Source organism: Stegostoma tigrinum, chromosome 1, assembly GCF_030684315.1.
Source record: "Stegostoma tigrinum isolate sSteTig4 chromosome 1, sSteTig4.hap1, whole genome shotgun sequence".
Classification (NCBI taxonomy): domain Eukaryota; kingdom Metazoa; phylum Chordata; class Chondrichthyes; order Orectolobiformes; family Stegostomatidae; genus Stegostoma; species Stegostoma tigrinum.
In genome coordinates this window covers 89,488,951-89,515,064 of record NC_081354.1, presented here as the reverse complement: position 1 = coordinate 89,515,064, position 26,114 = coordinate 89,488,951, and the positions used below count along the sequence as shown (strand labels likewise).

At 41.8% G+C, this 26,114-nt stretch overlaps 1 protein-coding gene across 2 annotated transcripts in view; it reads right to left on the bottom strand.

Annotated features, from left to right (window-relative positions):
* tbc1d19 (TBC1 domain family, member 19) overlaps positions 1 to 26,114 on the bottom strand; it is a 126,016-nt gene that overhangs the window by 58,798 nt on the left and 41,104 nt on the right. Inside the window, exons 9-11 of one of the 2 annotated variants that reach the window (XM_048545136.2) lie at positions 22,501 to 22,573; positions 18,371 to 18,409; positions 10,561 to 10,673 (exon numbers count right to left, since the gene is read on the bottom strand). In XM_048545136.2, the coding sequence (XP_048401093.1) occupies positions 10,561 to 10,673; positions 18,371 to 18,409; positions 22,501 to 22,573 (225 nt within the window). The remainder of the gene's footprint in view (positions 1 to 10,560; positions 10,674 to 18,370; positions 18,410 to 22,500; positions 22,574 to 26,114) is intronic. The other variant, XM_048545158.2, reaches the window with a different exon arrangement.

Below are 26,114 nucleotides of genomic sequence, written 5' to 3'. Positions count from 1 at the left end.
AGAATCTATTTCTGGTTTAAAAATATCCAAGAGCTCTCACCACCTTTTCAGGAAAAGAGTTCCAAAGAGATGTGAGAGAAAAAAATTTTATCTAATCTTTGTTATAAGTAGGTGACCTCTGATTTCTGAACGTTGACCCCAGCTCTAGATTCTCCCAAATAGGAAAAAGATACACCCTGTCAAAACTACCATGGGGATCTTATAGTTTCAGTAAAAATGGTTTACAAGGATGTTATTGGGACCGGAGGGTTTGAGTTATAAGGAGTGGCTGGATGGGCTGGGACTTGTTTTCATAAGAGTGTAACAGGTTGAGGGGTGACCTTATAAGAGGTTTATAAGATCATGAGGGGCATAGGGATAAGGTGAATAGTAAAGATCTTTTCACGAGTGTCAGGGAGTTCAAAACAATGCAGCATAATTTAAGGTGAAAGGAGCAAGATTTAAAAGGCACCTGAGGGGCAACTTTTTCACACAGAGAGTGGTTTATATGTGAACAAACTGCCAGAGGATGTGGTAGATGCAGATACAGTAATTACATTTAAACTCCGGTTGAACAGGTACATGAAAAGAGAAGGTTTAGAGAGAAATGGGACTAAACTTAGTTGGCATGGATGAATTGGATTGAAGGGTCTGTTTCTGTGCTGTATGACTCTATATGTCATAGGATCCCTACATGTGGAAACGGGCACTTTGGTCCAACAAGACCACACTGACTCTCAGAATATCCCACCCAGACCCATTCCCCAATAACCCCCTAATCTACAAATCCCTGAACACTATGGGCAATTTAGCATGGCCAATCCACCCAGCCTGTACATCTTTACACTGTGAGAAGAAACGAGATCCCTCAGAGGAAACCCACACAGACACGGGGAGAATGTGCAAACTCCACATAGACAGTCACCCAAGGATGGAATCGAACCTGGGTCCCTGGTGCTGTGAGGCAGCATTGCTAACCACTGAGCCTCCATGCCGCCCCACCATGTCTTAGCTGTCTAAACTCTGGTGGAGGCAAGCCCATCCGACCATCCCATTCCAGACATTAGTCAAGTAAACCTTATCTGAACTGCTTCCGACAAATTTACTTTCTTCCTTAATTAAGGTGACGAATACCAGAGAAGTATACTTCCAAAAATGTGGTGGAATCAGAGTCCTTGAGTATTTTTAAGACAGAGATAGATAGATTCTTGTTAAGCAAGGGGTTAGGAAGTCATCAGGGTAGGCAAGAATGAGGATTTGAAGTTACAATCAGATCAGCCATGATTTTTTTGAATGACAGAGCAAGTTCAAGGGGGTAAATGTCTTAAGTCTGCTCCTTCCAGAATGGTCTCACCAATGTCCTGAATAAGTGAAGCATAACCTCCCAACTTTTCTACTCAATTTCCCTAAAAATAAATTTAATTATTCTCTCAGCAATGTCTCACCATTTAGATAATACGGACGGTTCAATTTCGTTCTTCCTACCAAAATGGACAATTTCACATTTTCCCATATTATACTTTATTTTCCACATCTTTTCCCACTCGCGTGACCCTCTACATCTTTTTGTAATGTTGTGTCCTCTTCATACCTATTTTTGCTTCCATCATCATCAGCAAATTTGGTAACAATACCATCGAGCCTTTCATTGAACTCACATAAATTGTAATCACTCGAGATCTAAGCACTTTTTCATGTGGCACAATACTCATTACATCTTCCCAATCCATAGGAGGCCTATCTCTGCTCCTGTTAGTCAGCCAATCTTCCATCCATGCTCAGTGCACTGCCCCCTGTTCTATGAGCTTTTATTTTCTGCAATAACCTTCGATGTGGCATTTTATCAAATGCCTACTGGAAATCCAAGCACAATGCAGGCACTGTTTTCCATTTATCTCCAGGACATTACCTCATCAAATAATTCTAATAATTTGGTCTTACATGACTTCCCTTTCATAAGTCCATGATGATACTGTGTAATTACCTTGAACTTATCAAAATGAGTTGTTATCACTTCTTTAATAAAAACCTCTAAAAATTTCCTTTTGACAAACATTAAGCTGAAGGGCTGCAGTTTTCTCTTTTCTCTCCCTCTCTCTTTCCTTCGCCCCTTTTCAAAATAAAGGAGTTGCATTAGCTATTTCCCAATCTAATACGACTGTCCCTGAATTAAGGGAGTTTTGGAAAATTAAAATCAATGCGTGAACTATCTCACTTAAGCACTTCTTCTAAGACTCAGGATGAAGTCCTTCAGGACCCACGCACTTATCATCATATTATGGTTCGTGCTAGCTAGAGGCACCTACACTCTGAAATTATTAATTAATCCTATCTTGTTACACAATAGCAGGTCTAGAATATCATGCTCTCGACTTGGCTGCAGAACATAGTGTTCTAAGAAACTATCCCAGAATTATCCTATGAACTCCTCATTTGGTTACCTTTAGTCATGTGACTTTTTGAATCACAATGTCGACTAAAAGCTCCAATGATTCTCAACATGCCCTTCTGACAACACTCATTATTTCTTCCTTTATGATTCTTTATGTGTTTCTGTGAGAGAACCTGGACACCATTCCCACAAATAACTTCTTGCCTTTATAATTTCTCATTTCTACCCAAACTAATTACACATCTTGGTTTGCTGAACTTAAAAATCTCTCTATTGTGCTAATACTATCATTAATAACAGAGCCATCTCCACCTGCCAACTTCAGTTTTTCCTAATTTCCTATCATTCCATCATGCCCTGTAACATTCAAGATTAAGATCGCAATCCATGTCATGGATAATGATGGGATAGTGTAGGGGGAGGGGCTTAGATTAGTTCACAGGTCGGCGCAACATCAAGGGCCTGTTCTGCGCTGTATTGTTCTATGTTCTATGTTCTATGTTCATCTGCAGTCATGCTTTCGTATTGCTTACCAGGTCATACTTACTCATTTGCACTCTCAGTTCTTCTGTTTTATTTCATTGTTATGTGCATTCAGATCATAGAAGCTGTGCAGAAATACGCCATTCAGGCCATCATGTCTACACCAACACTCCGAAGAGCATCCCACCCAGAACACTCCTCCATCCATGGGTTTTTTGCTATGGATAACTCACCCAACCTGCTCATCCCTGGATACCACAGCACAATTTTTTTTAGCATGGAGAATCCACCTAACCTGCACACCTTTGGACTGAGAGAGGAACTGGAACACCCAGTGGAAACCCTCACAAACACAGGGAGAATGTGAAAACTCCACACAGTAATCCAAGGCTGGGTCCCTGGTGCTCAGGCAGCATTGCTAACCACTGTTCCAACGTGCCAACTGCCTAGTTACTGAGAATCCATTTTCATTCAAGTCTGTCTCAATTAAATCCAGCAGTACCTTGTTAAAAATATGTTCAACACAGGCAACTACAACATTTAAACTGCAGATTTCAGTTCAATGCCAACTTCAATCAAAATTAGATTTTTACAAAATAAAAAAAACTTTATTACCCAACACTGCAATCACTTTTAAAGACTAAGTTTGTGAACTGAATTTATATGCTCTTAAGATAAAAAGGACTAGGTGCCTCACTTAATAAAGATGCTGTTTCTCTCTTACAGTGATAAAGGCAGGCCCATTGAAAAAGACAAAGGTTATGGAAGAAGGTGGAAATTCAATTAGGTGGTCCCTATGCTGCTATGTCATGAGGGAGTCAACAACTATTGCATGTCAAATCTTCTTGAAAATTTTTCATGTTCCTACCCATCCCCTCTCTTAGCCCTCTTGCCAAAATTATGAATTTTTTTGTGTGCCTAGAGACTTGATAGTAATGCACCATGACAATATTGAATTTTACGTTGTTCACAGTTTGCAATGAAGTGTTTTTCATTATTACTTGATCATTTTTATGATTTTTAACAAACAAATAGTGGGTCCACAGTGAATTTCTGAATGAACGTTGAAAGTTGAATTGAACTGAAATGCATTTGTAAGGTGACAGAAACTGCCGCCAGTTTTAATAATACTATATAATAGCAGAGTTTTTATAATCTGCATATTTGATTCCAAAGATTTTGGCAGAACACTATCAGAACACAGATTAAATAATACCTTCTAAATTTCTGAGTGACATTCAAAAATTGAGTATTTAGATTAACTTGATACAAATTTTGTGTGCTTTTTAACAACTTCTCCCAAAATGTTATGCATTCTTTTGAGATCAAAAGACTGATTTCCAAATATAAATAGTGGAACTTAATGTATCCTGCATTGGTTTGGAGGTTGAGGAGTCGAAGCTATGTGACTGTGCAGGGTGGAGTTCTACGACCTCCAAAAAGCTTACAACTGGCGGTTTTCCCACTGGGAGGTAAATGGAGAGCCTTAAGTTGTCACTTTTGGGACTACTAAGGACCAAGCCCACTACTTCAACCAGTGGCAAATGGTGAGCTTGCTACATAGGGAAGCTGTCCAGAAAACTCTTTTGGGTTTACTACTGACCAAACAAGAGGGGCATGCCTTATTCAAGGACACCATGTTCCTGATCCAGGGATTTGGCATTGGAAATAGGGAACTCTACAGTATAACCTCACCAATAACCCCTTCCCCTGGTGTCATCTGACCCACACTCAACTCTTCCCACTGGCGAACCTTGGCGAAGGTCCCACCATGGAACTGCGAATGGTGACTACTCTAAATTCAAAGAACATAGAACATTACAGCACAGTACAGGGCCTTCAGCCCACAATGTTGTGCCGAACTTTTATCCTTAACCTAAGGTCTATGTAACCTCCACCCCTACCTTATACTATCATCCATATGCCAACCTAATAGCCGCTTAAACGTCCCTAATGACGCTGACTCCACTACCCTCTCCAGCAATACATTCCACACCTCTACCACTCTGAGTAAAGAATCTACCTCCACTCACTTTAAAACTATGCCCCCTCGTAATAGCTACCTCCACCCGAGGAAAAAGTCTCTGGCTGTCCACTCTATCTACACCTCTGATCATTTTGTACACTATCAAGTCACCTCTCATCCTTCATCATTCTAAAGAGAAAAGCCCTAGCTCTCTCAACCTTTCCTCGTAAGACCTTCCCTCCATTCCAGGCAACATCCTGGTAAATCTCCTCCGCACCATTTCCAATGCTTCAACATCTTTACTGTAATGAGGTGACTAGAACTGAACTCAATACTCCAGGCTTTTGTATAGCTGGAGCATAACTTCAAGGTTCTTGAACTCAATTCCTCTATTAATGAAAGCTAACACACCATACTTCTTAACAACTCTATCCACTTGGGTGGCAGCTTTCAGGGAACTGGGGACATGAACCCCAAGATCCCTCTGCTCCTCCACACTGTCAAGAATCTTCCCATTAACCCTGTATTCTCCTTTCAAGTTTGTCCTTCCAAAATGAATCACCTCACACTTTTCAGGGTTAAAATCCACGTGCCACTTCTCAACCCAGCTCCGCATCCTATCAATGTCCCTTTGTAACCTTTGTAACCTTGAACAGCCCTCCACACTATCCGCAACTCGATCCACCTTCGTATCGTCCATGAACTTACTAATGTATCCTTCCACTCCTACATCCAAAGCATTTTCAATAATCACGAATAGAAGAAGACCCAGAACAGATCTCATAACTGAGCACCATGTTGAATATTTTCTGTCCATTACCACCCTTTTTCTTCTCAGGGTCAGCCAATTCTTAATCCAATCTGCCACATTTCTCCCTGTCCCAAACGTCCTTACATTCTGCATGAGGCCACCATGGGGAACGTTATCAAACTCCTTACTTAAATCTATGTATACCACATCTGCTGCTCTACCATCATCCACATGTTTGGTCACCTCTTCAAAGAATTCAATAAGGTTTGTGAGGCATGATCTACCCTTCACAAATCCATGCTGATTATCACGTATCAAACTGTGCTATCCAAGTGATCATAAATCCTATCTCTCACAGCTCTTTCCAATAATTTGCCCACCAATAAAATAAGACTAACTGGCGTGTAATATTAACTGGCCTGTAATTTCTGGGGTTATCCCTATTTCGTTTTTTGAACAAGGGAATGATGTGTGCCTCTCTCCAAACCTCAGGCATTATACCTGTGGACGGTGAGGACGAAAAGATCATCACCAAAGGCCCTGCGAGCTCTTCCCTCGCTTCTCAGAGAATCCTTGGATAAATCTTATCAGGCCCAGGGGACTTATTTATCTTCAAGTTCCTCAAAACTCAAGTATATCTTCCTTACTAACATCCACCTCCTCTAGCCTACCAGCCTGTTTCACACTGTCCTCCCCTACAACTAGGTCCCTTTCAGTTGTGAATACCGAAGAAAAGTATTCATTAAGGACTTCTCCTATCTCTTAAGGCTCCATGCACAAATTCCCTTTACAATTCTCGATCGGCCCTACGCTTTCTCTGGTCATTTTCTTATTCCTTAAGTATGTGTAAAAAGCGTTGCAGTTTTCCTTGATCCTAACTGTCAAGTTTCTTATGCCCCCTTATCACTCTCCTAAGCCCTTTCTTCAGCATGTTCCTGGTTAACTTGTATCCCTCTAGAGCCTTTTCCGATCTTTGTTTCCTAAATCTTATATAAGTATCCTTCTTCTTCTTAACCAGTAATTCGACATCTCCTGAGAACCAAGGCTCCCTCACTCAACCACATCTTCCCTGCCTGCTAGGGACAAACATATCAAGCACACACAGTATGTATTCCTTAAACAATCTCCACATTTCTATAGTGCTCTTCCCTGACAGCATCTGTTCCCATTTCATGTTACCCAGTTCTTGCCTAACAGAATTGTAATTACCCTTCCCCCAATTATAAATCTTACCCTGCTGTATATACCTAACCTTTTCCATGACTATTGTAAAAGTAACAGAGTTATGATCGCTACCATCAAAATGCTTTCCTGCCAACAGGTCTAACACTTGGCCAGGTTCATTGCCAAGCACGAAATCTACAGTGGCCTCTCCCCGTGTTTGTCTGTCTACATACTGTGTCAGGAATCCTTTCTGAGCGCACTGGAAAAAATCCACTCCATCTAAACTGTTACAACTAAAAAGTTTCCAATCAATACTTGGAAAGTTCAAGTCACCCATGACTACTACACTGTGCCTTCTGCATCTTTCCAGTATCTGCCTCCCAATCCGCTACTCCACAACTATTAGGGGGTCTGTAAAAAACCCTGAACAAAGTGACAGCTCCTTCCTTGTTCCTGAGCTCAAACCAAACTGACTCTTTAGATATAGATGGAAAAAGGAGTCTAAAAGCTTGATCAGAGATACAACTTAAGGGTAGTCTTAAAGAGCAAAAGCATACGGAGAAGAAAATCCAGTGTGCTGGGCTTTGATTGAGGTAACATCCATAAATAATAGGACAAAAAAGTTGATGTAAAGTCACTGTAGTCCTATTAGACCATAGGACTGCTCTCTCATTAGGGAGAGAGATGGCTGGTAATAGTTTAACCCAAGTGTGACACGTCTCAGGTGGTGAAGGCAAATCTTTCATGGGTCTCTCAGCCGACATGGGAAGTGAGCCCATGCTGTTGGTGTCACTCTGCATTGTAAGTCAGCCATCTAGCTAACTGAGGTAAACTAACTTCCTCTGCAATACAGAGGTTGAGTCAGAGTAATGAAGATTTGGTTTTCAGTTTTGAAGGTGATGAAGAAAGGAGTGGTTGGGGCTTATAAAGGATTTAAACATGAAGATGGGAGTTTTAAATTTGAAGCATGATAGCTCAGAGCCAAGATAAGCAAAGGTTAATTTCACAGGTATGATGCTTTCTCTTGTCCAAAGATCCTTCCTAATTTACGTACAGGTGATTACTAATTTGATTAACTTCTCTGAGAGTCCTTGTTTTGAAAAGACACACTCCGATGAGTAAGCTGCTAATGGGAGGAATGATCTTGTAGCAGTCTCAATCGCAGGGGGCAAGCTATTTGGCAAGCTAATGGAACCTGAGAAAGAGAAATGATAGAACCTGATGCCTGCACCCAAGAGTTTTAAAGGAAATGGCTGCAGAGATAGTGGAGGCATTGGTCAAAATGTTACCAGAACTCATTGTTACTGTGGATTGGAAAATCACTCATGTCATTGCCCTCTTCAAAAAGGAAGGGAAACAGAAAGCAGGAAACTACAGAGATCATGGGGACTGCAGATGCTGGAGATTCCAAGATAATAAAATGTGAGGCTGGATGAACACAGCAGGCCAAGCAGCATCTCAGGAGCCCCTCTCTGATGAAGGGTCTAGGCCCGAAACGTCAGCTTTTGTGCTCCTGAGATGCTGCTTGGCCTGCTGTGTTCATCCAGCCTCACATTTTATTAGCAGGAAACTACAGGCCAGTTTTACTACCATCTGTCACTGGGAAAATGCTAGACTATTAAGGAAGAAATATCAGTATATTTAGAAAAGTTCAACACAGTCAAACAGAGTGAGTATTGTTTTGAGATCAGGAAGTAATGTTTGATAAATTTGCTAGTGTCTTTGAGGATGTAGCAAGAAGAGCTGCTAAAGTGAAACCAGAGGATACAGTGTATTTGTGTTTTTAGAAGGCATTTGATAAGGTGGCACATGAAAGGTTATAAGACCATAAGAAACAGGAATGAAAATAGGCTGTTTGGTGTCTCAAGAAGATCCTATTGCACAAGATAGGGGCTCATGGTATTAAGAGTAGTGTATTAGCATGCATTGAGGATTGACTGAGAAGACAGTCAGGATTAATGGGTCTTTTGCAGGCTGAAAATATGTAACTAGTGGAGTGCTACAAAGCCTAAATAATTTACTCTCTGTATTAATGACTCGGAGGCAGGGACAGACTGTGATGCATCCAAATTTACTGATGATATGAAAATAGGTGGGACAGCATGTTGTGATAAGGACATAAGGAATCTGCAACGGGATATAGGTAGGTTGAGTGAGTGAGCAAAATCTTGGAAGGTGGTGTTTAATGCAGGAAAGTATGAAGTCATGCAGTTTGGTCAGAAGAATGAAAAAGACTGCTATTTAAATGGAAAGTGACTTTAAAGAAATGTAACGCTGAGGGATCGGGGTGTTCTTATGCACAAAACATAAAGTGTTAACTTGTAGCTGCAGCAAGTAATTAAAATGCTGGTTGAATTTTTGCCATTATTGTTGGGGATTTGTGTTTAAGAATCGGGAAGAATTGTTACAATTGTACAGGATGTTGGTGAGGCTTCACTTGGAGTACTGCGTACTAATTTGCTCCCTGTATTTAAGGAAGGATATGCTGGAATTGAAGGTAGTTCAAAAGAGATTCATTAGGCTGATTTCTAGGGTGAAGATGTTGTCTAATCAAGAATGGCTAAACAGAATAGGCCTTTATTTGTCAGAATTTAGAAGAATGGGGGATGATCTTATTGAAATACAAAAGGATTTTGAGAGGGCTTGCTTTGGTTGATATTGAGAAGATGTAGGTTAGATGGGCTTGAGATCGGTATGACAGGTCGGCACAACATCGAGGGCCGAAGGGCCTGTACTGTGCTGTAATGTTAAAAAAAAATCATTCTTGAACTGGAGTTAAATACTAGGTAAATACTGTAACTCTCAAACTCAGACCTTGTATTGTAGAACTGCTGGCCTCTAATTGGCCAGCATCTCTTAGAGGCAAGATTTCTTTACTATTTGGGGCTTAAATTGGATAGAAGACCTGTGTTGCCCAGTTAAGTGCCTGATTTTCTCATACAGGCATCTGGCATCTCAGTCAAAAGTGGTACTGGGGTTCCCACAACTTCTTCAACAGGTGGGAGAAATTACCAATATTATACCAAATACCAACCAAAGAATGTGAAATATGAGTTAATGATAAATGTTTGCGCATTTTCTGAAATAGCTTTTGTTTGTTTATGGAAATGTATCTTCATTAAAAACTATAAAAGTTGCTGCCTATTTATTTGCAGGGGAAATGCGTATACCAAATCAAGACCATAAGACCATAAGACTCAGGATTGGAAGTAAGACCATTCAGCCCATCAAGGTCACTCCGCCATTTAATTGTGACTGATGGGCATTTCAACTCCACTTCCCTGCATTCTCCCCGTAGCCCTTGATTCCTTGTAAGATCAAGAATTTACCAATCTCTGCTGTGAAGACATTTAATGTCCCGGCCTCCACTGTGCTCCGTGGCAATGAATTCCACAGGCCCACCACTCTCTGGCTGAAGACATATCTCCTCATTACCGTTTTAAATTTACCTCCTCTAATTCTAAGGCTGTGCCCACAGGTCCTAGTCTCCCTATCTAACGGAAACAACTTCCCAGCGTCTGCCCCAAATTACCAGATGAAGGGCAATTCGTTTCAGTAGTACAAAATACCTGTTCATGGATGAAAGCCCCGTTTTAATGCTGTTACAATCTAAATTAGGATATTATAAACTGTCAACACTACAGCAAAATTTTTCAGTCCATCCCGAGATGAACGTCTAAAGGGCTGATTTTAAAATGCAGTGAAATCAAGCAATGTTATGCAAATGCCAAATTCACAATGGAATAGAAATTTGTAGTGCAAATGGTAATGCAAAAACTAGTTTACATAGATTCACAAAAGGTACCATAATGAGAAGTTCATTACCTCCAGTTGATTATCAATATTCAGAATGAGTGCCCACATATCTGCTCGTAGTCCTGTAGGACAACCTTGTCGAATGTACTGCTGAGCTGCAGCACTGTCTTGTTCAGACAAAACTAGAGGTAAACAAAAGATTAGTTTTATATGACTAAATAAACATCAAAAGCTCCACCTAGACTGTGAAAATATTTCCCAGTGGAGGGAAAGCAAAGGAAGGAACTGGACAATGGCTGACTATGACCACATTTGCTTGAAATACAATTCCATACTCACATTATAGTTAGAATGAAATACATACGAGTCGTTACATGTGTATTACTCTTCAAATTACATCTGTAAACATTCATATTGTATTTTTCTATTAGTTTAGACAGCTACTTGCACCTTTATACAACTCTTGAAGGTAATATACACAGGTTTTTTGTAATAATTTACAAAATGGTTTCAAGAAAGTAAACTACTTAAAAAATGTTTAAGAGTTGCATGTAATTCTTGAAACATATCCCAGAAGAATATTTCTATACTACTCACGATTTTCATACCGGTGAGAACTGATGTAGTTTTGATGTGCCCTACATCATACAGCAGATTGTTTATTTTTCACATCTCTCAAAACATTGAAAGCAACCAGAAGGAACTGCATCAATGATGGCTGTATCTTCATTTGACTTTAAAAGTTGTTGGGAGCTTATAAATAATGGCCTCATTCAAACATGTGTATCATATTTCCTAGTGTCAAATTCATGCTCCAGAGACACCATTCAGCAACTTAATTTTGCATTCATGTTGATAAAAGATGTAGTTTAAGGCAAGGGCAATGAGAAACTAGACTAGTGATATGTGAAATGAGACTTTGACTATGCTTTGATAGAAAAATCTCAAAGTGAAATTGCAACACATAGAATGCTTCTGGTATAAATGTAAAGCTCTGGCCTCCGTGGAAGTAACGTTTTGTAGGAGGCTGCAAATATGACCTGGTGGGAAGTTGACCTCACCATCACATTACCAGGTTTGATATTGTCCAAGAAGAAGAAAGTTTTATACCTTGTCATACGATTTAGAACATTTCAACATTAGAGTCTCAATTTTCATCATGACAGTGGGGAGCCTCTGTAGCCAATAAAAATGGCAGGAATGACTGCAAAACCTGTTCCTGAAAACGACACTTCCACTTTAGCAGCGTGGAAATGCAGGTTCATCAGGATCTCAAATGCGAGTTTCAAGAGCAAGCTGTCCGTTTAAATTGTCAACTGAAGTCAATTTTTTGTAATCGCAAAGAGTGAAAGCCAAAATATGCACACTAACCTGGTAAGAACAAGTCTGAACTTTGTGCATTTCTTTGGATAGTCAAGATAATGTTTTGGATATGATCTTGAGACACCTGTAAGGTAGGTACAGTTCCTTTTGCAAGATAAGGTCCTCTTCGGACTTGTTTAAAGCGAGCATGAATGTGCACAAAAGTGCACAAGCTCATTAACTGTCAAAATAATTGGAACTATTAACAGAAGTCAAAATTAACTGCCAAAACTGTCAGAAGAAACAGTAAAGAAGATATGTCAAACATATTAAGACTCAGCAAATCTGTTAAGAGAACCTGTCAAAAGCTACTCTCATGGGCCAAGTCAATTATTGCTTGCTACACAGATAGTAGAACTGCAGATGCTGGAGAATCTGAGATAACAAGGTGTAGAGCTGGATGAACACAGCAGGCCAAGCAGCATCAGAGGAGCAGGAAGGCTGACGTTTCGGGCCTAGACCCTTCTTCAGAAATGGGGGAGGGGAAGGGGGTTCTGAAATAAATAGGAACAGAGGGAGAGGCGGATTGAAAGTGGATAGAGGAGAAGACAGGTGGAGAGGTGACAAACAGATCAAAGAGGTGGGGTTGGAGCCAGAAAAGGTGTGTAGGTGAGGAGGTGGGGAGGAAATAGGCCAATCCAGGGAGGATGGAGAGGTCAAGGGGGCAGGATGAAGTTAGTCGGTAGGAGATGGGAGCGGGGCTTGAGGTGAGAAGAGGGGATAGGTGGGAGGAAGGACAGGTTAGGGAGGCGGGGACGAGCTGGGCTGGTTGTGGGATGCGATAGGGGGAGGGGAGGTTTTGAAGCTTGTGAAGTCCACTTTGATACCATTGGGCTACAGGGTTCCCAAGTGAAATATGAGTTGCTGTTCCTGCCGCCTTCGGGTAGCATTGTTGTGACACTGCAGGAGGCCCACGATGGACATGTCATCTGCGAATTGGGAGGGGGAGTTGAAATGGTTCGCAACTGAGAGGTGCAATTGTTTATTGCGAACCGAGCGTAGGTGTTCTGCAAAGCAGTCCCCAAGCCTCTGCTTGGTTTCCCCAATGTAGAGGAAACTACAATGGGAACAGCGGATGCAGTATGCCACATTTACAGATGTGCAGGTGAACATCTGCTTGATTTAGAAAGTGTTCCTGAGGCCTGGGATGGGGGTGAGGGGGGAGGTGTAGGGGCAGGTGTAGCACTTCCTGTGGTTGCAGGGAAAAGGGCCAGGTGAGGTGGGACTGGAGAGGAGTGTGGAGCGGACAAGGGAGTCCTGGAGAGAGTGGTCCCTCTGGAAAGCAGATAGGGTGGGGAGGGAAAACATGTCTTTGGTGGTGGCGTTGGATTGCAGATGGTGGAAGCGTCAGAGGATGATGCATTGGATCCGGAGGTTGGTGGGGTGGTACGTGAGGATGAGGGGGATTCTGTTTTGGTTGTTATTGTGGGTAGTGGGTGTGAGGGTTGAGTTGCGGGAAATGTGGAAGACACGGTTGCGGGCGTTCTTGGCCACTGTGGCGGGGGGAGGCGGGGCGGGCGGGAGTCGGAGTCGCGGTCCTTGAAAAACGAGGACATCTAAGATGTACAGGGGTAGAATGCCTCATCCAGAGAGCAGATGTGGCAGAGGCGAAGGAATTGGGAATAGGGGATAGCATTTTTGCAAGAAGGTGGGTGGGAGGAGGTGTATTCTAGGTAGCTTTGGGAGTCGGTGAACTTGAAATGGACATCGATTTCTTGGTGGTTGCTGGAGATGGAGACAGAGAGGTCCAGGGACAAGAGAGAGGTATTAGAGATGGTCCAGGTGAACTTCAGTCTTTCTGTTTTTGTAATCTTGTGTGTTTCTATTGCTAGATTAGTGCTCCATGTCTGATTCACAACTATTATAACAGGAGGATGCGTGTGATTTCACAGTCTGAATAACAGATACATGTTATTGTAGACTCTTTAAAATAGATCTAAGAGCACATGAATTAAATGTTTGCCATTGTAAGGCTTTTTGTAATTGAAGTAATGTAAATGTCTTTTGTTTTTCAATATGATGAAGCCCACGAGTGACATTTAGGGCTTTATTTAATATAACTTAATTTTCTCCCATCTCTGCATTGGCCCTGAGGTCTATTACGGGTGAGTTGACAAGGTAGGTGTGTGCAATGATTAATGGGTGGAGGTTCACGCTAAGTTGGAATTGGGACTGTGAAGGGCCACAAAGCTGGAACATGGGCATAGGTTGAAATGGAAGGTGATGGGTTATTGGAGTTGATATGAGAGGTTAAGGGGTGGGGTAATTACAAGGCAATGAATGTTGGCCAGCCAGCGATGTTTAAGTCCCGTAAGTGAATAAATGAGATGGCATGACTCGGCATGGATCGAGTAAGGGGAGTGTACACTGGTTGAAGGTAGGAAGTGTGTTTTAAGTTTTTTCTTTCTTCTTAAATTTTATACACAGTGATAGAGTCCTAAAGAGGGACTTCTGCCCATCCCATCTCCACATTCGGCATTCTCCTCATTCTCTCCAAGGTCATCCGTCCAGACTTCTAATATAGCCTGCCGAAAATCTGATGTTCGGGCAGACATTTTTAAACATGGGGTCACAGAACCAGGAATTCTCCTGATTTGGCATACCCAACTTGCAGATGAAAAGTCAGGCTTAGGTTTTATCAAAAATTAACGACATTGGTCGTGCACACAGACAAATAATAGGCTATAGTCATATTTAATATTATTTCAACATTCAGAAATATAGATGATAATATAATGTGTCACAGTCAACTTGCTCCATCCAAAACATGCAAGATGCAGAAATAAGGCACATGAGTTTAAAAATAGTTGATTCCACATTACATAGTAATGAATGGATGGTCCAGAAGTCATAAGAAGTTACAAAGGACAGGTTTAGTGCTGCTGCATCTGCCTTTTAGCATTTTAGTGCATTTAATTTGAGGAAAATGTTTTTTCTTATCACCTTCTCCCAGAGGTTAAATACTGTATATGGAACAAAAGGCTTAATATTTGTAACATTCTGAGGGTACTGCACTAAAGAGGGCATTATTAACATTATTTCATGACAGATTCACGTTAAGTATTCTGAATTCAACATGTATAAGTAATAAGACATTAAAATCAACAAACGAATGAAAGACATACATGCAAACATATAAATTGGGAACAGGAGTAGGCCAATCAGCCCTTCAAGCCTGCTCCACCATTCAGTCAGATCATGCTTGATCTGATCGTAACCTCAAATCTGCATTCCCACTTATCCCTGATAACATTTTTGCTCTTTGTTTAACAAGAATCTATCCACCTCTGCCTTAAAAATATTTAAGGACTCTGCTTCCACCACCATTGGATAAGAATCTGGTGAGGCTGAAATTGATATCAGAAGCATTACTATATGGTGGATTCTTAAAGAGACACAAGTGGCATAGGCACAGCAAGATTTAAGGCAATATTGGACAAGAATCATGCAAGGCCACTCTCAATGCTGGGCTTTATGCTTTTGACAAACGGCATGGCAAATTTCTCACTAAGCAACAACAAGCTGTCAATTAAGGAGGATTACTGCTCAGTAAATATCAAGTGAGACATCAAGAAAACTCAACAATGAAATCACAGTAGACATTTGGCAAATTCAGCTTAGTGCTTACTCAAACAACTTCCATGTTACATACAATCAAACAGCACCTCAGGGCACTATGCACCAGCCTTCATGCACCTGAACACTGACTTCCAGGATTTGCCAATCCCCTACAATCATTATGGCATCTCTTAGACACACTGGCAGTGTGCTCTGGAAGTACCTGCAATGCTGGGGGTTGGAAATCGAAAGTGCACAATGGGGAAGAAAATGGCCACAACCACACTCGAGTGGCTGGGGTAAAAGACGTGACCTACAAGGAAGGCCTGCAGGGCACAATGATATTAGAACATTACATACTGACCAAGAACTGGACAGTACTGAGTCCTCTCATCCTCAGAAATCATGGAGGTAGCTTCCAGTAGAGTTGACCATTTCACTGCAAAGGTAATTGACATGCTGGCAATACCAGCAAGAGACAAGAGAGAGAAGGCTTTGCAGCCAGCGGTTAACAGTGGTGTACAATTAATGACACTGACAATTGGGCTCATTTACAAGGTGCGGTGTAATGAAGAGTAGTACTTACTTGTTTGGCAGGATATGCAGATTTCTGCATCTCCAAGGAGCAGTTCCAGTGTCGTCCTGTGAAGGCCAGGATTCTCCCCTCATATACAGCGAGGAGCATAATGTCAGGCAGCTCTCCTGGGCTCTGAACACCCTATTTTTGGCTGTATTCTCTGTAAGGATGAAGATGGCCCCTCCAACATTGAAAAACTCTGGCTACTTGTGCTCATGTCTTGAGATGGGACCTAAACCTAGAATCTTATGAATCGGAACCAATACTGCGATGAACTAAGCCACAAATTCAGCAGTATAAATGTTAACAAGGAAAGTAGCAAAAGTAGAGTGTCAGAAACTTTGAACATTTCCCAGTTACTCGGGTAGCAACCAACAGATAGGTGGCCACAAAGTACAATTTGGGCCATTGATGGGAAGGTATGGATAATAAAGATAGTTTTCACAAGAGAGGAGCAGCAGAAGGAAAGGACTCAAAGCCAACAAATTACTGAACACAAATACATTTGGCTGACATTATCTAGACCAACGAATGAAATAAAAATGTGTTGTGGAAATGTGTTTAAGGCTTCAAACACCAGAAGTAAGGAACTGTTTCCGAGTTTCATGTACCACGCTGGCAAGAAGGTAACCCTGAAACAAGTCCTTAGGTGAAGGTAATATTGAATGTTTTAAGAAAGCATTGAATGCTTTAAGAAAAGGGCAACTGGTGTTGTAGTTATGTCACTGGACTAGTAATCCATAGGCCCAGGCTAATATGCTGGGGACATGGATTCAAATCCTATCATGGCAACTGGTGAAATTTAAACTCAATTAATCGTTCTGAAATTTTTTTATTCACTCACAGAATGTGAGTATCACTGGCTAGGAAAACATTTACAGCCCATCCTTATTTGCCCTCGAGAAGGTGGTGGCAAGCTGCTTTCTTGAGCTGCTGCAGTTCATTTGGTGTGGGTACATCCATAATGCCATTTGGAAGAGGATTCCAGAATTTTGACCCAACGACACTGAAGGAATGGCAATATACTTTCAAGTCTGTATGGTGAGCGGCTTGAAGGAGAATTTGAAGGCGGTGGTGTTACCACATATCTGCTGTCCTTGTCCTTCTAATGGTAATGGCCATGGGTTTGAAAGGTGCTGTCTAAGGATCCTTGGTGAATTACTGCTGTGCATTTGTTAGATCACACACATGGCTGCGACTGACGTCAGTAGTGGACAGAGTTAATATTTGTGGATGGGGTGCCGTTCAGGCAGGATGTTTTGTGTGGGACTGTGTCAAGCCTCTTGGCTGTTGCTGAAGCATCTCTCATCCAAGCAAGTGGGAGTATTCCATCACAATCCTCACTTGTGCCATTTAGATGGTATATAGACTTTAGGGATAAGAGTTGAGTTAGCCACAGCAGTATTCTGAGACTCTGACCTGCTGTTGGACCACATACTTGTAACACTAGTCCTGTTCAGTTTCGAGGTAATGGTAACTCCCAGAATGTTGATGGTGAGGGATTCAGTGATGGTGATATTATTGAATGTCAAGGGGAAATTGTTAGATTTTGTTTCGTTGGAGATAGTCATTGCCTGGCACAAATGTCAGTTGCCACTTTGTCAACCCAAATCAGTTTATTGTGCAAGTCCTGCTGCATTTGGGCTTGGACTGCTTCAGTATATGAGGTGTCAGGAACATTGTGTTGAATGTTGTGCAGCATCAGGAAACATCCCCACTTCTGACCTTATGATGCAGGAAAGGTCATTGATGAAGCTGAAGATGGTGGCAAATTAGACTACCTTGAGGAGTTCCTGTACAAATTGTCTGGAGGTAAAATGACTAACACCCACCAACCACAACTACCTTCCTTTGCACTAGTCTCAACAGTAGGATCACAAGATTATCATTGATTGTTGTGAAAACCCATCAGTCCACTAATATCCACCAGAGAAGGAAATGTGCCATCATCACCCAGCCTGATCTATATGTGACTCCAGATCTACAGCAATGTTATTGACTCTTAATTGCGCTCTGGACTGGCCCACCAAACCACTTAGTTCAAAGCTAATTAAAGATAGGCAACAAAAGCTAGGTTTATCAGTGATGCTAAGATGCCATGAAAGAATAGAAAAACAAACTTTGACACTCCCCAACATTAATCTTCCCTTGTGTGCATTATTTTACTACTTTCTCTCCATTTCTCTCCTCATAAGAGGACATGATAAATTACATAAATTAGTGAACAAAAATTATCTGCCTCCAGTCTTTTGCCAATGGCGCTGTAATCAGTTTGAATATGAACAAGGATAACACACACTTGGAAAGGCTATTAGCATGAAGAAATTGGCAAGCAAAGGACGAAATCAGCATAGTTCTGAGTCATTCCCAGCAGGTTCTTACCTCTTTGACCAAGACGTATATACTCACTTTCAAACAACTCTGAAAGAGACAACGTGCAGTTATAGTATAAATTAGAACCAGACAGTAACTCTGTAATAATCAGAATTCTATACAGCCGTCTGGCCATTTAACAAAACATCACAGGTCGGGAACCATTTCACAGAAATGATTGCATTTAGTTTATAGCACAGAAGGACATTAAGTTCATCTTGTCTTCATCATCTCTTTGCTGGTGCAATCTAAAATTCATCCCACTACCCTTTTCTCTAAAAGTTGGTATGCTCCAAAATCACTCTATGCAAAGAAAATTCTTCTGATGCTGTTCTTGTTGATGAGTCCACACCAGTAAAACACCTCTTATAAAAACTTTAAAAACATTCTGCAATGAAATGTGTATTCTCCAATGGGAATGGCTCAAGTACATTGAATTTTCTTTTATTCATTCACATGACATGGGCACTGGACCATAAGACATAGGAGTGGAAGGAAGGCCATTCGGCCCATCAAGTCCACTCCGCCATTTAAATCATGGCTGATGGGCATTTCAACTCCACTTCCCTGCACTCTCCCCGTAGACCTTGATTCCTTGTGAGATCAAGAATTTGTCGATCTCTGCCATAAAGGCATCCAACGTCCCAGCCTCTACTGCACTCCATGACAATGAATTCCACAAACCCACAAGCATTGCTAGCTAGGAAAGCATTTAATGTTAATTTCCAGTTGCCCATGAGAATGTGTTGGTGAGCTGCCTTCTTGAACAGCTGCAGTCCATTTGCTGTTGATAGACCCACATTACCATTATAGCAGATTGTAATCCAATAAAACTGAAGGAATGGCAATATATTTCCAAGCAGAATCATGAGTGGCTTGGAGAGGAACTTGAAGGTGGCGGTGTTCCCATATATCTGCTGTCCTTGTCCTTCTAGATTGGGTTTGAAAGGCTCTAGGTTTGAATGGTGCTGTCTCTGGTACTTTGGTGAAATTCTGCAGTGCATCTTGTATATGTCACACACTACTATCATTAAGCATCAGTGGACACAGTAGATGTTTGTGGATCTGGTACCATATCAGGCAGGATACTTTGTCCTGGCCAGTGTCAATCTTCTTGAGTATTGTTTGAGTTGCACTTCACTTTGTTATTTGTCATGCCTGTGCTGCTGCTGGCATGCACTCTTTCACTCTTCATTGAACCAGCGTTTATCCTCCAGTTGATGGTACAGATAGAGTGGGATAAATGCTGAGACTGCAAACAATGTTGCTGTGCCTCATGAATGTATTTCTTTTAACGGCAAAAACATACTTTATTCATTAAAAAAACTGTAAGTACATTAAAAAGGTCCTAAAACAGTTCTGTACAGTCTTCACGGATGGAATAAAAAACAACATACTTGAATAACAGGGAGGCGATGGCCCATTGGTATTATCGCTGGACTGTTAATTTAGAGACCCAGATAATGTTCTGGAGACCTGTGTTCAAATGCTGCATAGCAGAAGGTAGAATTTGAATTTAATAAATATCTGGAATTAATATTCTAATGATGACCATGAATCCATTGCCAATCATTGGAGAAAAACCCACCTTGTTCACTAATGTCCTTTAGGGAAGGAAACTGCCATCCTTACCTGGTCTGGCCCACATGTGGCTCCAGACCCACAGAAATATGGTTGACTCTTAACTGTCCCCTGGGCAATCTGGGATGGGCAATAAATGCTTCCTAGCCAGTGATGCCCTCATCCTGTGAAAGAACTAAAAACAAATTGACATTCCTCAGAGCTTCCCTGTAGTAGCAAAACAAAGGCATTTCCTACTGATGTGAAGAAATCTATGTGTTCCTTTTGAGGCAATGAGGGGGTCTCAGGACACAATGGACCCTCATCATACTTTGGCAGAAAGACCTTAGATGGTGGTCTTTCCCCATTGCACTTTGGTGGCAGCTACCCCAAGCTTCAGTCCATTCCTCAGCAGATAGTCTGGGCCTTGGAATATGCCAGTCTCCAACACTCAGTTGAAGTCAACTCTTTACACAGGATGATCTAGGCAGACCAAAGAGCATCCTTCTCAAGTTAATGGTTGCCCAGGCACAGTCGATGTTGGTCTTAGTGTGCATCCTGGGAAACAGCCCATAGAGCATCGAGCCCTGAACCACGAAGGTATTCAGGATAATCTTCAACAAAAGCCACTGCATCCCTCTCCAGACCTTCTTTGCAAAGGCACCTTCCAGAAGGAGATGTGTGATAGTCTCTTGACTCTACAACTGCTTCAAAGGTAGTCTGCAATGGCAGATAAGTGTGGATGCACATGAAGGGTCTGATCGGTAACGCCCATCTCACCAACAGCCAAGCTATGACTTGATACTTGTTGGAAAGTTTTGGCAATGAGGGCATTCTACCAAATGGCTTTGACAGTCTGCTCCGGAACCATCCAACAGGATCAACCCTCTACTTTTCTCACAGGGTCTTGAAGACATTATGTGCTGACCACTGCCTGATTCACTTATGGTCAAAGGTGTTTTTCTTCCCAAATTTTTCCACGAGGGATAGGTGATATGGAAAGGTCCAACTACTTGAATCATTCCACAGCAACCAAGTAAGGCCCATCCTTTGCAAAGTTGGGTACAGGTAGAACCTCAGCACATATTGACACTTGATGTTTACATACTGAGGGTCTTCACACAGCTTGATGCAACCACACACAAAGATGGCCATCAGGATGAGGCCAGAGCTGGGTATGTCTTCCTCCGCTCCCTTATCCAAAGTTTTGTATGTGGTGTCGCTGCAGACACGATCCATCTTAGACGTTTGGATGATGTGAAAGATGGATCAGGTGACTGCGGTCGCACGGGCTCAGGGAATGGGCCAGATCTGCACCACACACCTACACAGCGAGTACCTCACACCTGATGACCAGGTTGTTACCCTCAATGAAGAGGCAGCAGTGCTCCCAAAGCCCAGTTAGTGCCTCACTTTGACAATACGCTCTTCCCAATTTATAGCACACATCCCAGCCCCTCCATTCCATAATTTTATCACTTCCGGTAACCTGGCCTGACAGTGAGGGACTTAAAGGATCAGTCAGCCTAGTTCCCAAAGAAAATGGCTTCACACCTGCCTCAATTTAACTTGGCTCCTGAGGCCAGTTTCAACTTTTTCCAGACATTCATTAGTCTATGCACTGACAGTGGGTCTGAGCAAAAAAAAAGCATCTCATCCATGTCCAATCTTGAGTTTGAGCATCATCCTCATAATTAGTGCTTTCCACTCCTGTCATTACCTTAATGGGTCAATTCTGTACACAACATAGTTATGGCTATTCTGTTTTCAAGAAATGGCGAATCACAAAATGTGCACAATACTCTAATTATGCTTGAACAAGTGTTTTATGTAAACTTATCATTTACTTCATGCTTCCATTTCTAAAAGAATTAGTACTGTGAGGAACATGCAGCATTTGCATTTTTGAAACAAAAGTTTTATTTTAAATTTTGTGATAGATTAGGTTGCATTTACCCTAAATAATGTTTCACTGACGCAAATATTAGATGTATTTCTTAGAAAATGACAAGATCTTTAGCCCTAGTCTGGGTAAAAAAAAACTTGCTTCTGCACTATGCAAAACTCTAGAATACTATAAACTTTATGTGATAAATTAAATAATTAAAAGCACTTAAATTTTGCACACAGCATTGAGTGCTAAAATATATAATCAGGGTTGTAGCATCATCTTGTGAGACTTTAAACAAGTGGCCTCAATCTAGACATTTACTTCACTAACATAGATGGGAAGGACAAAGAAATTATTGAGCAACACACGTGAAAACCCCGTAAAATACCACACTAATTAAAATGTAGTTTTCTGTTTATGCAATGGAGTCATAAATTGGTGCTACACATACTAATTCTCAAACGATTATGAGATGGCTTTGTACCTCACAAAATTAGTTCCCAATCTTGACAATGCAAACAAAGATGTTCAATGATTGTAACCATAGAATGTGTATTAAAAGGGATGAAATAAGGGCTAATCAGTGGTTTAAATGATTAGTTATTCAGTCTATAATTTATTTTGGGAAAAAATTCAACATGAGGAATTCCTGATGCTCTCAAAACATTAAACAATGAAAAGAACCTACCTGTAGGGATCTGCATCGAGTCATCAATTCCAAGTTGTTCGTAGTTTAAAGCTAGCTCAGCAAACAGATCCCTCTTTGCATAATAAAAAGGGAAAACATAATCAACAAATTTGTATGCACTGAAGATTCTGTGAATATAAAAAACTCTATGACAATAATACTGTTGTGTAAGTCACCGTGGATACAGGACCATGGGCTCCTCTTTCATTAGAAAGAACATAGAACATAGAAGAGCTCAAAAGAACAAGCCCTTCAGCCTACCATGTCTGCGCCAACCAAGATGCCACTCTAAACTAAAAACAAGTTTAATTATTATCATCCCAGACAGCTTATTTCTCATTTGAGAGATGACTTGTGTTGGTTTAAACTGAGCGTCAGCAATGCCTCAGGTGAGGAATGAGATTGAGAAGGTGGGCCCTTCATGGTAAATTCGGACCAGGAACTGAATCTGTGCTGTTGGTGTAATTTTGCATTGCAAACCTGCTATCCAGCCAACTGAGCTAACTACTCCAAATAAAGTTGTTAGACTCATGTTATTGACACTTTTCCACATTACAAACCAGCTGTCTAGCCAACCGGTTAACATGAAGCAAATTTAACGCACTGCAATGTTTCTACATTCCATACTACACCATGGGATGTTGAGACACAGATCTGTTCCAGAATTCTTGAAAAGCAAATTCCTGACCTCATGCATAACAAAATAAGAAATAAAAGCTAGTTTAGAGAGAAATCATTAGAAGACTAGGATTTAAATTAGCTCATGGTGGTCTTGCATGCCATTCTATAGCAAATTCAACAATGGGCAAGCTCTTACAGCAGGTTGCCAAGAAATGGTGCGCTCAATACCAAGATAATCAGGATGTATACAAGTGACGGAGTGAAGGATGGCATTATCAAAGCAAAACCCAGAAACACTTATGGAACCGATTCAAACAAACTCAATGTTAATAATAAAAAAAACTCAATGTTAATAATAAAGACTTGTACTTGACAAGCAAGAAAAGGCATTAAATACAATTACTCAATTCTGTGGAAATCTAGAAGCAACAAAACAAAAATCAAAGTGAATTTACTTTAATTAGATAGGATTTATTGTGAGGAATTCCCGTCTTCCACTCTGCGATTTCCTTTCAAAACTTTTCTTCACTTTTGCTTACTATCAGGTCCATTTTTAAATACCCCTTTACTAATTCTACTCACTTCACTGTATAGTTATGTCACTAATTTGTTTTCACACAAATATTTCATTAGTCAGCATTCAATTTCATTTGCTAAAATTAAATTATTTTGCCACCTGCCAGCCTAGTTCTAAGTCTAAGTCATTCCGCAATTCATTCACTGCATCAATGTTTCCCATGTCATTCTCAAAATTATTAGTGTTATGATTGGTATCTTCCAATTTTCAATAGCAAATTCCAGAATGTTTTGGAGTGGTGATTTGGCAAAATAAATGATTCCCCCAAAACAGCATTGTTTTCTCTTAACAAAATAAAATCAAAGAGATACATGGAGATTATATCCATTTCAGAATATACGTCAATGAGTTGTTGTAATTACAAAAGCTATGTTAGAAACAGATATGACACTACATGCTATGATCTCAACAAATCATTCTTATAACTAAAGGTAAATTTAAATTTTTACAATAACTTTTCAGATTGGTAAAATAAATTTGTACTTCAGAACATAAGGACCATGGAAGCAATGTTCTCATTTACAGTTATTTTGTCAAGAGAGATTCATGATGCTCAGTACGCTATAGCAACTTTTCTCACACAGCCTTCCACTCTTCACCTCATTAATTATGTAATTGGCTCTGCAGTGCCCTTCAACAGGACAGGCAGAGGTGCTCACTAGTGCTGGGAACTTGTGATCTTCATGCCTTTGATATTTAAAGTCCAGCTGCGTACCACATCAGACACTGCAAGACAAGAACTGCCCCTCACAATGAGGTGCCTCAACACTGTCATTGAAGACATGGCCCAAGTCTGCAATTCTCACTATTGCATGTATCACGTCCATTGAATAGCTCTCACTCACCTCAAGCTATGAAACTAGTGAACCTTCTTGCATTCACTTGCTGCGTTTCACAAAAACTGCCCAAGAGAGACAAGACTGATAAAGGTTGTTATGAATAGAAGCTCTGGTCAAGGAGAAACTGCTGAATTTTGCGAAAGAAGTGCAAGATTGTGAGGATAGGTTCCACATCAACAGCCACCCAAACCCATTGAGCTTTACTGTATCAGGCTGCGCTGCTGTCTCACTACCTCCAGCTCGAACTCATCCTCAATGTAGGAGGGGAGGCAATGGCCGAGCGGTATTATCACTGGCAGTTAATCCAGCAACCCAGCTGATGTTCTGGGGATAATAAAATGTGAGGCTGGATGAACACAGCAGGCCCAGCAGCATCTCAGGAGCACAAAAGCTGACGTTTCGCGCCTAGACCCTTCATCAGAGAGGGGGATGGGGTGAGGGTTCTGGAATAAATAGGGAGAGAGGGGGAGGCGGACCGAAGATGGAGAGAAAAGAAGATAGGTGGGGAGGACAGTATAGGTGGGGAGGTAGGGAGGGGATAGGTCAGTCCAGGGAAGACGGACAGGTCAAGGAGGTGGGATGAGGTTAGTAGGTAGGAGATGGAGGTGCGGCTTGGGGTGGGAGGAAGGGATGGGTGAGAGGAAGAACAGGTTAGGGAGGCAGAGACAGGTTGGACTGGTTTTGGGATGCAGTGGATGGAGGGGAAGAGCTGGGCTGGTTGTGTGGTGCAGTGGGGGGAGGGTACGAACTGGGCTGGTTTGGGGGATGCGGTGGGGGAAGGGGAGATTTTGAAGCTGGTGAAGTCCACATTGATACCATTGGGCTGCAGGATTCCCAAGCGGAATATGAGTTGCTGTTCCTGCAACCTTCAGGTGGCATCATTGTGGCACTGCAGGAGGCCCATGATGGACATGTCATCTAAAGAATGGGAGGGGGAGTGGAAATGGTTTGCGACTGGGAGGTGCAGTTGTTTATTGCGAACCGAGTAGAGGTGTTCTGCAAAGCGGTCCCCAAGCCTCCGCTTGGTTTCCCCAATGTAGAGGAAGCCACACCGGGTACAGTGGATGCAGTATACCACATTGGCGGATGTGCAGGTGAACCTCTGCTTAATGTGGAAAATCATCTTGGGGCCTGGGATAGGGGTGAGGGAGGAGGTGTGGGGGCAAGTGTAGCACTTCCTGTGGTTGCAGGGGAAGGTGCCAGGTGTGGTGGGGTTGGAGGGCAGTGTGGAGCCAACAAGGGAGTCACGGAGAGAGTGGTCTCTCCGGAAAGCAGACAGGGGTGGGGATGGAAAAATGTCTTGGGTGGTGGGGTCGGATTGTAGATGGCGGAAGTGTCGGAGGATGATGCGTTGTATCCGGAGGTTGGTGGGGTGGTGTGTGAGAACGAGGGGGATCCTCTTTGGGCGGTTGTGGCGGGGGCGGGAGACTGAGAGATCCAGAAAGGTGCGGGATGTGCTGGAGATGGCCCAGGTGAACTGAAGGTTGGGGTGGAAGGTGTTGGTGAAGTGGATGAACTGTTTGAGGTCCTCTGGGGAGCAAGAGGTGGCGCTGATACAGTCATCAATGTAACGGAGG